This window comes from Balaenoptera borealis, assembly GCF_965194805.1.
Source record: "Balaenoptera borealis genome assembly, chromosome: 17".
Taxonomy (NCBI): Eukaryota; Metazoa; Chordata; class Mammalia; order Artiodactyla; family Balaenopteridae; genus Balaenoptera; species Balaenoptera borealis.
The window spans coordinates 62,774,812-62,787,902 of record NC_138876.1 but is presented as its reverse complement, the minus strand read 5'-3'; the positions used below and the strand labels follow the sequence as shown (position 1 = coordinate 62,787,902).

At 36.1% G+C, this 13,091-nt stretch overlaps 1 protein-coding gene across 5 annotated transcripts in view; it reads left to right on the top strand.

Moving 5' to 3' along the window:
- The window catches only part of ZFHX4 (zinc finger homeobox 4), a 180,582-nt gene that overhangs the window by 138,588 nt on the left and 28,903 nt on the right, over positions 1-13,091 (top strand). For all 5 annotated transcript variants that reach the window (XM_082363362.1, XM_082363358.1, XM_082363360.1 and 2 more), the window contains one exon: positions 9,441-9,509. In XM_082363362.1, coding sequence (XP_082219488.1) covers positions 9,441-9,509 — 69 coding nt within the window. The remainder of the gene's footprint in view (positions 1-9,440; positions 9,510-13,091) is intronic.

Below are 13,091 nucleotides of genomic sequence, written 5' to 3'. Positions count from 1 at the left end.
TGTGTAATTTTACGCTGTACCTCAAACCTCTGGAAAGTTCTTTTCCTTTGGTCACTGTTTTACCGATCACTCCAGGGTCCTGTGCCTACCTCTTTGTTCTCCATCATCATCTTTTGTATTCTTTCAGTAATCTTCAAGCCACTTGCTTCTTAATTTTCCTTCCTTAGGGTTCTGTCCTCAGCTCTCCTCTTCTGTATGCTATGTGTTCTTCCTCAGAACTCCCATCTACTTGCTAGTATTAGTTATGACTTCTTCCAAATGATTTGCAACTCAGACTTCTCTTCCAGGATCTAGTTTCAGTAACTTAAATTTTTACTCATCAGCTCTCCTCTAATTCACGTCCAAAATTGAGCTCATCATCTTTTCTCTTACCCCAATCTTGGATGTTTTAACATTCCTTTTCTCTCCAATGGAATCACTATTCTTCATTTAATCCATGATTTCTTCTAGAAGGTAATAGATGGAAGTACAATGAATGTTCCAGTGTCCTTTTTTTTTTTTAAACAACCAAACTCTTCCTCCTCCATTCCATCCCCTGAATAGCATCCCAAAGATGCAAATATGATCATGGCATCTCCTGCTTAAAACTCTCACTTTGCCCAGATCAAGGGACCCTTTGCAATACTTGCATCCAGACAAAGAAGAAAAAAATTGGCTGTGTCTCAGAAACCATTTTTTCTGCCACTAATACAGTCCAAAGAAACAATATGCCAAATCTCATCAATCTGCTCATTAATGAATGATTTATTAAATAAACATTTCATGGGTACGCATAAGTATTGTCTTGAAAATTCATAGCAGGTTCCAATAGTACATTTTTCATTCTTGGCTCCAGCCTAGCCTTTCTAATCTTCCTTTTCTGGGACTATGCATACTTTCACTAACTTAACCTCTCCAGATTTATTTTACTTATGTTTGTATCCATCATTGCCTAGGTCAATTCTTGTAAGTATAATTTGGGCTATATGACTATATAAATTTGACCTTTCCTAATGTGGTGAAATGTAGAAAACTCTGAACAGTAATAACCCGAGGATTATTTACATATAATTTAGGAAACTTTTCTCCATCTTAGGTTATTGATAAATTTATTTCAACAATTACAGTGTTGATAAAAAGAATTGATTTAGTCATCTGAGGATTTTCTTTATGGCCATATATAATTCACAAAATAAATAAGCCTGCACATGGGAAGCAATCATTTCCCCCATATATATAACTGTATAGGATAGTTTATTATAAGTAGTAGTGGTGCCTTCCATGTCAGCGTATTTAAGACATTAAATATTTAGAAAGTGTAGTACAAGGATTGTATTTCCCTGTCTTGCATGATCACCTGGAGGTGATGATAGCAACAACTTCCATTTCATCCTCACCGGGACTTTGTGAGGCAAGCAGAACAGATCACTTTATCCTCACTTTATAATAGGAAGACTGGCTCCAAAATGCTAATAGATCAGTTTAAATCTACATGGATTGAAGCAGAGTTTTAATTCCTATTTTTTACCTTTCCCATTTAACTTGGCTTTGTGAAAGCTCTAACGTACTGTCCTCGGTTCATTAAGGATTGCTTCAGAGAAAAAAATAAATGTTTTGTGCTTTGGTGATGTTCTCAGTAGGTCATATGATTTAGGTGACTGCAGTGTAAGGAATAGTCTAGTAAATTACTTGACCCTATGTTTGTGTATAAATGGAGATTTTTCGATTTTTGGAGAATGCCACATTTGCAGACCTGTATTTTGAGATTTGACTTCTCATTGAGTTTTTCTCTTAATATTATACTGACGGTGGGAGCTTGGAGTTGGGGAGGGGAGGATCCCTCTCTTGCTAGAGAAAACCTAGGGCTGACTTGTCCATCACCACAAGTCCTTTGAGTTCATCTTCCTCATTATACCTTTTGTAAATGGCCAAACTACTGTGAACTGAACAGTCTTTACAACGTGGTTCACATACCACTTTTATTGCAGCATATGTAAAATTTACTTAGGGATTTAAAAAAAAACAGAACTTGCAAACTATGTTGCTTAGGAAACCAATGTTTAGTCTTGTTAACATTTGCTATTTCTAAAATATCTACACAAATAATAGTGATCTTTTAAAGGCTTAAAACACTTAACTGATGGACAGAGAGTCCATTACATGTAACTATAATCTAAAATGTCAGTATACCAAATTGATGTAGTCTTTTCTTTGAATAACTTCTGTTCAGCAGTGTGGACCAAGCCAGAGAAGAATCATCTGTGAACACATCTACTAATTACTCAGTACTAGATGCTTTATATATTTATTAACGTTACTTCCTATTATCCCCTGAAATCTGGGTATTTTTGTTTCCATCTTCACATATAGGATCCTGAATTTCAGGGAAGCTAAGTAACTTGCTCCTTCAAGCAGTCAGAAAGTGGTGGAGCTGGGATTCAAGCCTGAGTGTATTTGTTTCTTCAGTGCAGGGTTGGTTTTTTTGTTTTTTTGTTTTTCCCTAGCACAAACATATACATAGGAGTAGTCAATATTCTTCTAATGAAATTGTTTTTGAACAACATAGGCTTCTAAGGGCCACTTAGCTATAGCAGAAGTGGGCTATTTTTATGTTACTGATGTCTTATCTTTTATCGTTGCTCAGAATTTCAAGCGAAGAGAATGACTCGCAAATCGTTTTTTTTTTTTTTATAGATTTATTTATTTAATTTATTTTTGGCTGTGTTGGATCTTCGTTGCTGTGTGCAGGCTTTCTCTAGATGCGGCGAGTGGGAGCTACTCTTAGTTGCGGTGCGCGTGCTTCTCATTGCGGTGGCTTCTCTTGTTGCAGAGCACGGGCTCTAGGCACGTGGGCTTCAGTAGTTGCAGCACGTGGGCTCAGTAGTTGTGGCACATGGGCTTAGCTGCTCCGCAGCACGTGGGATGTTCCCGGACCAGGGCTCGAACCCGTGTCCCCTGCATTGGCAGGCAGATTCTTAACCACTGCACCACCAGGGAAGTCCCTCAATAGTTTTTTTAAAAATGACTATTATTTCAACACAGGGTTACTTTCTCTGGTTCTCCACAGCCAGTGAATGATGGTTTCATGGATAATGGTTCCAAAGACGCATGCCCAAGTAACCCATTGAATATGACTGAAGTAAAATCTCGGAAATGATGAAATCATTGCACATTATCATTGCAGATTCCAGAAAACATTTTTTTTAAGTTGTGAAACTGATTCAACTCCAGAATTGTTGCAGTAATTTTAAAACAATGCAGTCTTTGAGGGAAGCACCTATCATTAGAGAAGTCTTTGAGGTGAAAGTGTGAGAGAAGTTGTAGAAATTTCTAAGAACCAAATAATGACTGAGACAAAGAAATGCAACTTCCAAGGGTAAATGATACCCTTGTAAGGGGACTTTGATAGAGTTAAAGGAAATCGTGATAAAGATGCACTGCTGGCTAAACATTTATTTTCTTTTCTATTTTAAAAAATAACTTCGCAAGGCTTTTAACCTAATATGAGGCTATTCAGAAAACTTGGCAACTGTGGAGTAGAAAGTAAAGGATTAAAAACTAGCTAGGAGATAGAAAACAAAGTGTTGAAATAAGTAGCCAGTGTTCCACGTGTTCCTACTGGTCAGGCTAGGGATCCGTGTGTGGACAAGACGTGTTCCTGTGTTAATGAGAAACCTAGCCAAGCCAGCATAGTATGCTAAGGGATGAAAATCTTTTTACACAACATAAAGAGAGATTGTCACAAATCCTATAAGGACTCGAGTCTAGATAACTGGGCAACTGGTTGATTGATGGGAACGTGCTATTATCCCTAAATTATAAGAGAAGTTCAATCTTTTGCTTTCAAAACAATCAAATAAAATAGAATCTTATATGGAGAGATGTATTAGGCATTAGTACATTTAAGAAAAACTATTTCAGTAACAGCACTTTAAAATATGAGACCTTAAGAGGATGTATGAGTAATTTATTGAAACTAATTGATATCAGGAACTTATTAAATTCTTTCGAGGTCCCATTACACTGAGGTCATAGATGATTCAAGAAGCAGAAAGAAGTGATCACACGTTCCTGGCCTGGAGGCCCCAGGAGATACTACTGCCTTACTATATAAAAATAACTTCTGGGTAAAACCAGACAGGGCAGGGTAAAGGAGCTTTACTTTTTCAGAAAGTAAAAAATGACAAATCCAGCCCCATTCAGGTAATTGACACTGGAGCATTCAATTCACTTCAATCTATTACTGCCTAGAAGAAATAATTTAAGAGAAAGCACTGCAGATCAACAATGATAATGTTGCTTGGTTACTCAAAACCATTTGGTAACATGCTGAGTTGCTTAGCTTTATAGAAGCACACTCTTTGTATCCACATAGGAAAAGGATGGAGAAGACCACTTGAAACCATTTTTAATTGCAAACTTGCTTCAACTGGAAACAGGCTTCTCTTTTGCAACACACAAGCAAGTCCGGAGGTTTTTATTAAAATGTGAACTACCACTGTAGTAATAAATGTTGAATTTGGTGTATTCTTCTAAATATTGATCTTGTTATGGTGAATCTGCTTTGAAGGGGTCTGAGCTGTTTTTTTAGGAGGTAGGAAACTCAAAGTTTTTACGCTTCCTGGCCCAGGAGTCCTGGGGGCTGCTTGGAGGCACCCCTGTCCAGGGGAGAGTACAGAGCTTTGGAATCAGACTCACTCAGGTGAAATCCTACCTTCTGCCACTCTGTGCCTTTGGACAAATGTCTGAGCTTTGATATCTCATCTCTTCCGTAAAAGCAATGGCTTTTCTGTGACAGATTTACTGTGAGGATTGAGTAAGGAAATGCATGTTATGTGCTTAGCACCTAACAGGTTTCCAACAAATGTTCACTTATTATTTTGAAACTAGAGAGCTGCAAGTATCTTCTCTGTATTCCCAGTCTCTAAGATACCTTTTACAATGAGTCATAGAGCTGAGGTAGAGAGGGGAGGGACTTCAAAAAATGGGAGGAGGAGCTAGAAGGGCTGTTGAAATGTGTGGATTCTCTTTCAGAATTTGGTCTTATTCTCCAATTATAAAATAAGAATGGGCTTATATATATATATATATATATATATATATATATATTTTTTTTTTTTTTTTTTTTTTTTTAATGGATGAAAGTAAAGTGGAACTCAAAACGTTATCTAGGACCTAGGACTACAGAAAATGCTTTTCTTTCTCTTTATTACTTTAGACCAGTTAGCTTAATATTTACTCTGTTTGGTGGTGTATTTTTTATTTTATGTGCTAAACATTTTACTAAAAATAGTGATGCACTTGATTATTTAATGCATTAACAAATCAATGGGAGGGGTTGAGACGTGGAAGTTTTGTAAGCAAATACTATCTTAGCACTATACTTGGCAACTTAAATATTCAAACATTATTTTAAAAATTCCAACTTCCACTGAACTTGTGCCAAACGCTTCCCAGATTTGCTGATAAGAATATAAAAAGCACGTGGCTGCTGCAATAATCAAGTGCAGATTAGATTAGATTTATTCCCAAATCACAGCAATCTTAAACTTAGAATTCTCTGTTTGTGTATCTAGACTGCTTTAAAAAATTAAAAATTCCAGATCTTTCCCTGATTATTAGATTTGTATGGATTATATAGTTTTTTTAAAGTATTATTCCAATTTGCAGGAAAAAAAAAAAATCAAGATTTGCCAGATAAGAACTTGATGACTTTTGAACTAAGATTGAATGCCTGAAAGTTATCAGTTAACTAACAGAATAAATATTATTCAAACAAGGGAAGGAAAAAAGGAGTAGTGAGGTGGACAAGCTTATGAGTAGGTGTGGCAGGACAAGAAAAGAGAGAGAGTGGTGAGGGCTTTCATTCTCATAATTAAAAGGAGTAAGAACCCTAAAAATTTAGGTTTTAAGCATTGCCTTGGGAGATGTAACCATTTGGTTTGGGGTAAGGGAAAAGGTGGTTAGCAGAACTCAGGTCAAATGAGAAAAAAGGGAAATGAGAAATAATTACAGAATCAAAAGGAAAGCCACATTTAGGATTTTAAAAATATGGTTCAGTATATCATTGTGGTTAAGAGAGCTATTCCTGAATAAAGCTATATGGGTTCGAATCATAGCTCCACCACTTGCTTGAGGTGTCCTAACACATATAAAGGGCACCAGTCAGTACCTGGCACAAAGCAAATACTGTAAAATGTTGGTGGTAGTGATGGTGATTGTGGTAATCAATATACTATTCCTCAGAAAATGCAGCAATTACTCCTACCTTGTGTTAATAAAAATAAAGTAATTTGGTATCATTTTTGAATGTGTGATCATCACAAAATTGACAGAATAGAGTAGAATACTGAATGAATTGTCAGTGATCTTATTTTTAAATAGTATTAAATAAGAAAGGTCAGGTGCTAGAGAACACAAGTTAGTAATCTAATTAAATCACCAGCAAAAGAGACAGATCGTGTTAACAACAGTCAGATTTGTTATTACAGAGCAATTATTAAAGTGAAATATTGAAAGATGCTAGTATCATTAGTAGGCTTTAAACATGTCATTTTACACAGGCAGAAAAGTATGATCAGTTCACTTGATAAGTTAAAATCTCCTTTATTAAAGTATTTATATCATTTGTATAAAGGGGACACTATTGTTGAGGATCTAAAAAGAATTCTGTGGCATACTGCACTACATTCCTTTATAAAATTATTTGCACAAGTCACTCTCTTCGGGGTAGTCTCCAAGTGCCACATGATCTAATTTGTGAGATTAAATAACAGTTTTGGTTTTGACATTTTGCACATTTCCTTAAATCACTATTAAATGTAAGGATTTCAATGTGGCACCAAACTATTATTTGGTTACATTTTATATTCAAAGAATGTAAATCTTTTATGAAATATCAGAAATTTTCACAGGACTAGTGAAAAGTTGCTTTCTTCCCTCCTCCTTCCCGCCCCTCTCCACACACACACACTTAGTTTTCTGGCCTTCACAAAGGTAGGAAAACCTTTATAAGCTTCTAAATACTGTGGTATTAAAACTGGACACATCCAAAATTTCACAGACTTTTTTACCATACTGACCTGGGTTTCATTTCAGGCTCTGTCAGTTTCAAACTTGGGGACTTGAGGCAAGTGACCTTAACACCTTTGAGCCCCCAGGCTCCTGATTTGTAAAATAAAGATTAAGCATTACCTCATGATTTTACTGTGAGGGTTACATGACTGTTTTTACACAAATAGTTTACCACAGTATCTGGCAGAGATACAAACTTAATAAGTTGTCATTGTTTTCTTTTTATTTTCATGAATCTTCAAAGAGTAGCAGTCATTTGGTCAAATTCACTTAGCTACTACTGATATCTATTTGAACAAGACTAATTTAATACATTGAAGTGTGTGTGTGTGTGTGTGTGTGTGGAATGGTAAGGATTATTTGATAAAATGGAATTCTTTTTGCTAGAAAAGAGGGGAAGAAATGGTTTTACACGCACATGTTTATATATATATATATATATATATATATATATATATATATACGTATATATGTAAGAGGACTTCTCTGTTTTTGCTATAATTGAGGAAGCTTTGAATTTAGAGTTCTGAGGCTCTGGGAAGCTTTTATAAAATTCTCATCTTGAGATTCATCTGTTTCAGGATATAGGGTGTGGTTTAGTATTTTGAATAAAGGTATCCTAGGTGACTTTGATATGCCTCACCTTGTCCTAAGTTGAGAATCTCTTAAAATGAAAGCTCTCAAGGAACTCACAGTTTCTTGGGGAAATAGACATGAATCATATAAAAGTTATCACAATACATCAAAAGTGCTGAGACATATGTATAAGCTAATTGTTAATGAAAGCACAGAGGAGGTGACACTTGCTTTAGGTTTTGAGGGAAGAATGAGAGTTTAACAGGAGAAGAAAAAAAAGACATTCAAAAAATAAAAGGAACAACATTGATCAAGGCATAAAGATATGAGAGATTGCCAGGAGGAAGAAGTGGCCTTCTTGAGTGACATATTGATTGGACACCAATGTTGTGATCTATTAGGAAGTTATTCCTGAATTTATAAGCAAAGACTGATGACAAATTCTTTTTTTCAAAACTAATTTAAGATATAGTTACAAGATAATTGTTTTTTGTTGCTGCTGTTGTTTGGGAAAGGGCACTGGGTATTTATTATGATTGTATTGTTTTTAAATAGTTTACCATCAAGGGTCAAAGGTTTTGTGTATAGCAGGAAAAACAATTAGTGAAGGCAATAATAGTGCTTCGGTGTGCACTTCTATTTTAAAGGTTAATTATTTGTTTAATTAAAGCCCTCAGAATCAACCACAGATGCTATTGCCTAGAAATATTAGATAAACTTGAGTCTATTTAACAGTGTAAGGATTGTGTGACAGCTTTTTTATCCTCTCAACGAGATATGGCCTTTTCTCACTTTAAAGACCATATCACATTTTCCCTTTATTTGGATTATTTTCTCTTATGGTTGTTGATTATTTATTTAGTTATATCTGTATTTTACAAATGAGGGAATCAGGGCTTAAAGAGGTCAAGTAATATACCAAAAATCCAGTGCTAGGGCCATGATGTTTACTCAAGCAATTTTACTTTCTTGAATGATAGTTCATGAGATATTATGAGATATTAGATTGGAAAGACATGGAATTCCAGAGATTGTTGTGGAGGCTATTGAAATTGTCAGGAAAGAGATGATGACAGAAGAATAGAGAAACAGACATGACAAGAGACTTTGTAAAATGGAATCAACGCCATGTGTTGAGTCAATAGAGAAAGAATACGGTATGGAAAGTGATTTCTGAAGTCTAGTTGTTTTTTATAGATTTCCCTATGACAGGGAACACAAAGGAAGAATGGAGCTAGATGAAACCTATGATTTCTGTCTGGGGATAAGTTTAGCAAACCAGGACATCGCAGGCACTTCTGCTCTGGAGCTCACCTAAAAGATCAGAATAAAGATGTGGATTTATTGATGACTTGGACATATTCTTCAGGTTTCTTCAAGTGCTTGTTTTTTGCTTTGGTCTCTCACATCAGCTACCATATATTGAGTATTTTTTTTTCTTTTTTTTGGTACCTTGACAGAGAAGTAAAAGTATGCTCATAGTTTATGTAATGTGCCATTGTCATTATAACATGTAGGCTTGGCCAAATAACCAAGTGGGAAAAATCAGAATGAGCCTTTCTTGTTTCCATATTTTATCTGTATTATTATATTCGCTGTGTGCTGCTGATTATTGAGAATTAGATCTAATCTTGCCACTCCCTGGGCTCATTTTTCCAGCCACTAGGATATAAGGTGTGCCAGAGATTCACCTGAGTTCTGCCTGATGCTTATCTCTTTGAAAGCCAAATTTTGGGTCCTTGTGATACTGGCTGACACTGCAGAGCTGAACATGGCATGCTGATTACCTTTCACTCTGATGTCCTCTGCAGAAACTGCCTCTCTGGGAGCCAGGACCTGTGAGGATGATCTTACGGAGCAGCAGTTGAGAGCGACCTCAGGTAACTGGTCTTATTCTTATCTGTCTTGAATGAGCTACATTTGTTACTCTCATAATTTATGTAATGAACTATCTCTGGAACTGCTCTAATTAGGACTGATCAGATCCCTTATACAAATAATTTAAATCCTATATAGACTATATCAATATTATATATAATAAATCAAATATCGGGTTGGCCAAAAAGTTCGTTCGGGTCTTCTGTAGGCGCTGCCAACACCCGAACGAACTTTTTGGCCAACCCAGTATATAATAAATAAATTAAATCACATGTAGCCAATATTTGGATGCATATGTAAAGCAATTTCTTAAAGAAGAGGTGACTTCTGCTGGATAATTTCTCACATCTACATTTACACACCGTGAAGTTTTACCTAAATGGTCAGTTTTACACAATGTATAAGTCAATAAGCTAGGTATTATTTTTCCCCAAGTCAAACAACCTGGATGGTGGAGTTAGTTTTGGTAATTAATGAGTTGATTGGATTTTTACTGCCCTGTCAATACAATCACTAGTTCCTGTGCTTTGCATGCTTATGTGTGTGGTAAAAGATAGAGGCTATGCCTTCTTAGCAGCATTATATGCAGATAATTTAAGGGGAATTTCACCCATGTTGCTACAACACACCTCATTTATTTCTGCTGTATAAACATGATTCCAGTTTCCAGATTTATACAGCTGGAATAATAATGTGCTATATAGAACAAAAAAGAAATGATTATAAAAAGTCCTTCACATTCATAATGGGGTATTGAAATACTTTTAAAAAATTGCAAATGAAACCATTCCTCCAATATAAACTCAGGACTTCCCTCTTAAAAGAGTCTTCAAAGTTAAGTTTACCTTCACCTATGTGTGTCTCATGAATACTTTTTTATTTATAAGTAATTATTTTTTCTTTTATATATTATTTTTCCCTAGAAAACTAAAGAACATATTTAAGCTAAAGTAGCATAAACTCAGTTCTTCCTCCTCACTTCAAGCCAATCAAAAATTGCATTAATGACTGGATTGAAAGTAAGAGGGCAAAAATCAAGACCATGACAAAAATATTAGACTAAAAGGAGACTGCTCCCTCTCCATACATTTCTTTATTGTTTTGTTAAAAAAAAAAAAAAGACACCAAAATTTACATCTTCACTTCAACGTCTCTGAGAAGCTTTATATTTAGACATTCCCATGCCTTCTGGATATTTTCATAGGGATGTTCTACAGGGAAGTCAAATATAACAAATTCCAAATTGAACTTCTCTTTTCTGCAAAACCATTTCTTCTCCTCTTTTAATTGATGACATCATACCATAGACCTAGTTACCCCAAGTAGGAAAACTAGGCATCACCAATTTTACTCAAAATTGCCAGGAACTGTTGGGCATAGGTTATGAGTAAGGCAGATGAGTTCTCTCATTTTTAGACAATATTACTATACAAATGAATGTTATTTTCAGATTGCAACAAATGTGAAAAAGGAATTGAAAGAGGTAATGTGTAGAGCAGAGGTTCCCAAAGTGTGGGCCCCTTAAAAGCAGCATCAGCCCAATCTGGGAACTTGGAAGAATGCAGATTCTTAGGCCCCATCCCAGACTTAACTGAATTAGAAACACTGAGGATGGGGCCCAGCAGTCTGTGGTTCGACAAGCCCTCCAGGTGACAGTGATTCTCTCTAAAGTCTGAGAACCCCACCTGTGTGACAGGTGATGTACTACTTTAGAAGCAGTGGTCAGAGAAGTTCTCTGAGGAAATGACAGGAGAGCTGAGTCCAAAATAATGAGAAGGACCCCATTAGGGGAAAGGCATTACAGACAGAGGAGGGGAGGAAGTTGGTCATGCATGAAGAGAAAGAAGGCTGACCTGGAGATAGATGAGTGAGTGAGGAGGAGAACAATGTAAGATGAAGTCATAAAGGTAGGCAAGGCCTGATCATTTCAACCACAGTAAGGAGTTGTTATGTATGTTATTTTAAGCAAAGTAGGAAGCCATGGCAGGCCTCAAACAGGAGAATGGCTCGATTTTATTATATGAAGGTACGCAGAATAAATTGTGGGAAAGCAAGAGCAAGTCTTCCCCAGTTATGAGACCACTGCAAGATACAGGTAAGCGAGTAAGGGTACTGGCAATGGAAATGTAAAGAAATAGATGGATTTACTGTATACCAAATACTTTGGAATTGGAATTAATGGGACTTGCCAATGGATTGTGTACATAAGAGAAGGAAAGAAAGAAGTCAGTGATGACTCTTGCTTTTTGTGAATGGTGGTACCGTTAACTGAGGTGGTGGAGACCGGGGAGAAACAAAGTGAAGTATGTTGAAGGGGGATCAAGCGCTCTGATTTGGGCATATTAAGTTTGATATGCCTTCCAGACATCCAAATGGAGATATAAAATTTAAAGCAATGGATCTGGATGAAATCATCTAGAGAAATCATTATTTTTCCTCAAATCAAACATTCTTTGTAGGTAAGAGAATAGGGCTTAGGACAAATGCTGGAGACACTCCAATATTTAGATTTTTAATGGAGGAGGCCCCAGCAAAGGGGAATAAGAGGAAACTTTCAGAGGGGTACGATGAAAATCACAAAAGTCTCATGCAAAGAAATTCAAGAAAGGGACGTTTTTCAAGGAGAAAGGAGTAGTAACATCTATTGAGCAAAGTTAAGTAAGATGCAAACAGAAAAGTGGCCATTGGATTTCACAGCATGGAAGTCATTGGTGGCTTTGAGAAGAGGAATGGATGTGAAACCAGGCTGGAGAGGGTTGAATAATGAATGTGATTTAGTAGAGAGAGAAGACGTAAAGCAAAAAACAAAAAACCCAAACCAGACCAAAACCAAACCAAACCAAACAGATACTCCTTTTAGGTTTTATTGAAGGGGAATAGAGGAATGGGATAGAGTCTGGACTTCTCCTTTTCTTCCCAATTTTGCTTCCTAAATGGAACTCAGTGTTCCAACTAACAAGTATTGCCCGCCTTCTATAATTCCAGGCACTAATCCTGATGCTTCTGGCACAGTGACAAATAAGGCAATCACCGTTTTCAATAAATGTGTACCTATTAGAGAAAGTAGGTAATACGCAGATAATTTCCACATACTATGGTAAGTTGTTTGACACCAGTGCACAAGAAAAAGAAAAAGAAATTTATCCAGAAACATTACTCCTAGTTCAATATTCAGGGAAGATTTTTTTTTGAGAAATAAGCAATTAATAATGATAGTTAGCATTTTTTAATACTTATTGTGTGTTTTGCTCTGTGCTGACTGATTTTTATACATTATAACAAATCCATGAGGTGGGTATTATTAACTCCAGTTTTACATATGATGAAATTGATATTTCCCGAGCTAGGCTTAAAGGAAAAATGGGAATTATACAGTGGAGAAAAGTTGTTCTAGATAAGAGAAAGAAACAGAGTGGTATGTCTTATAGGAAGGAAGAGGGCATTAATGACTATTGCGTGTGTCTAAACAGTGGTGCACAAAATGTGGCCCTTGGACCAAAAGCTTTAGCATTACCTGGGAACTTAGAGATATAAATTCTCAGGCTTTACTCTAAACCTACCAAGTCAGAAGTTCTAGGGATAGA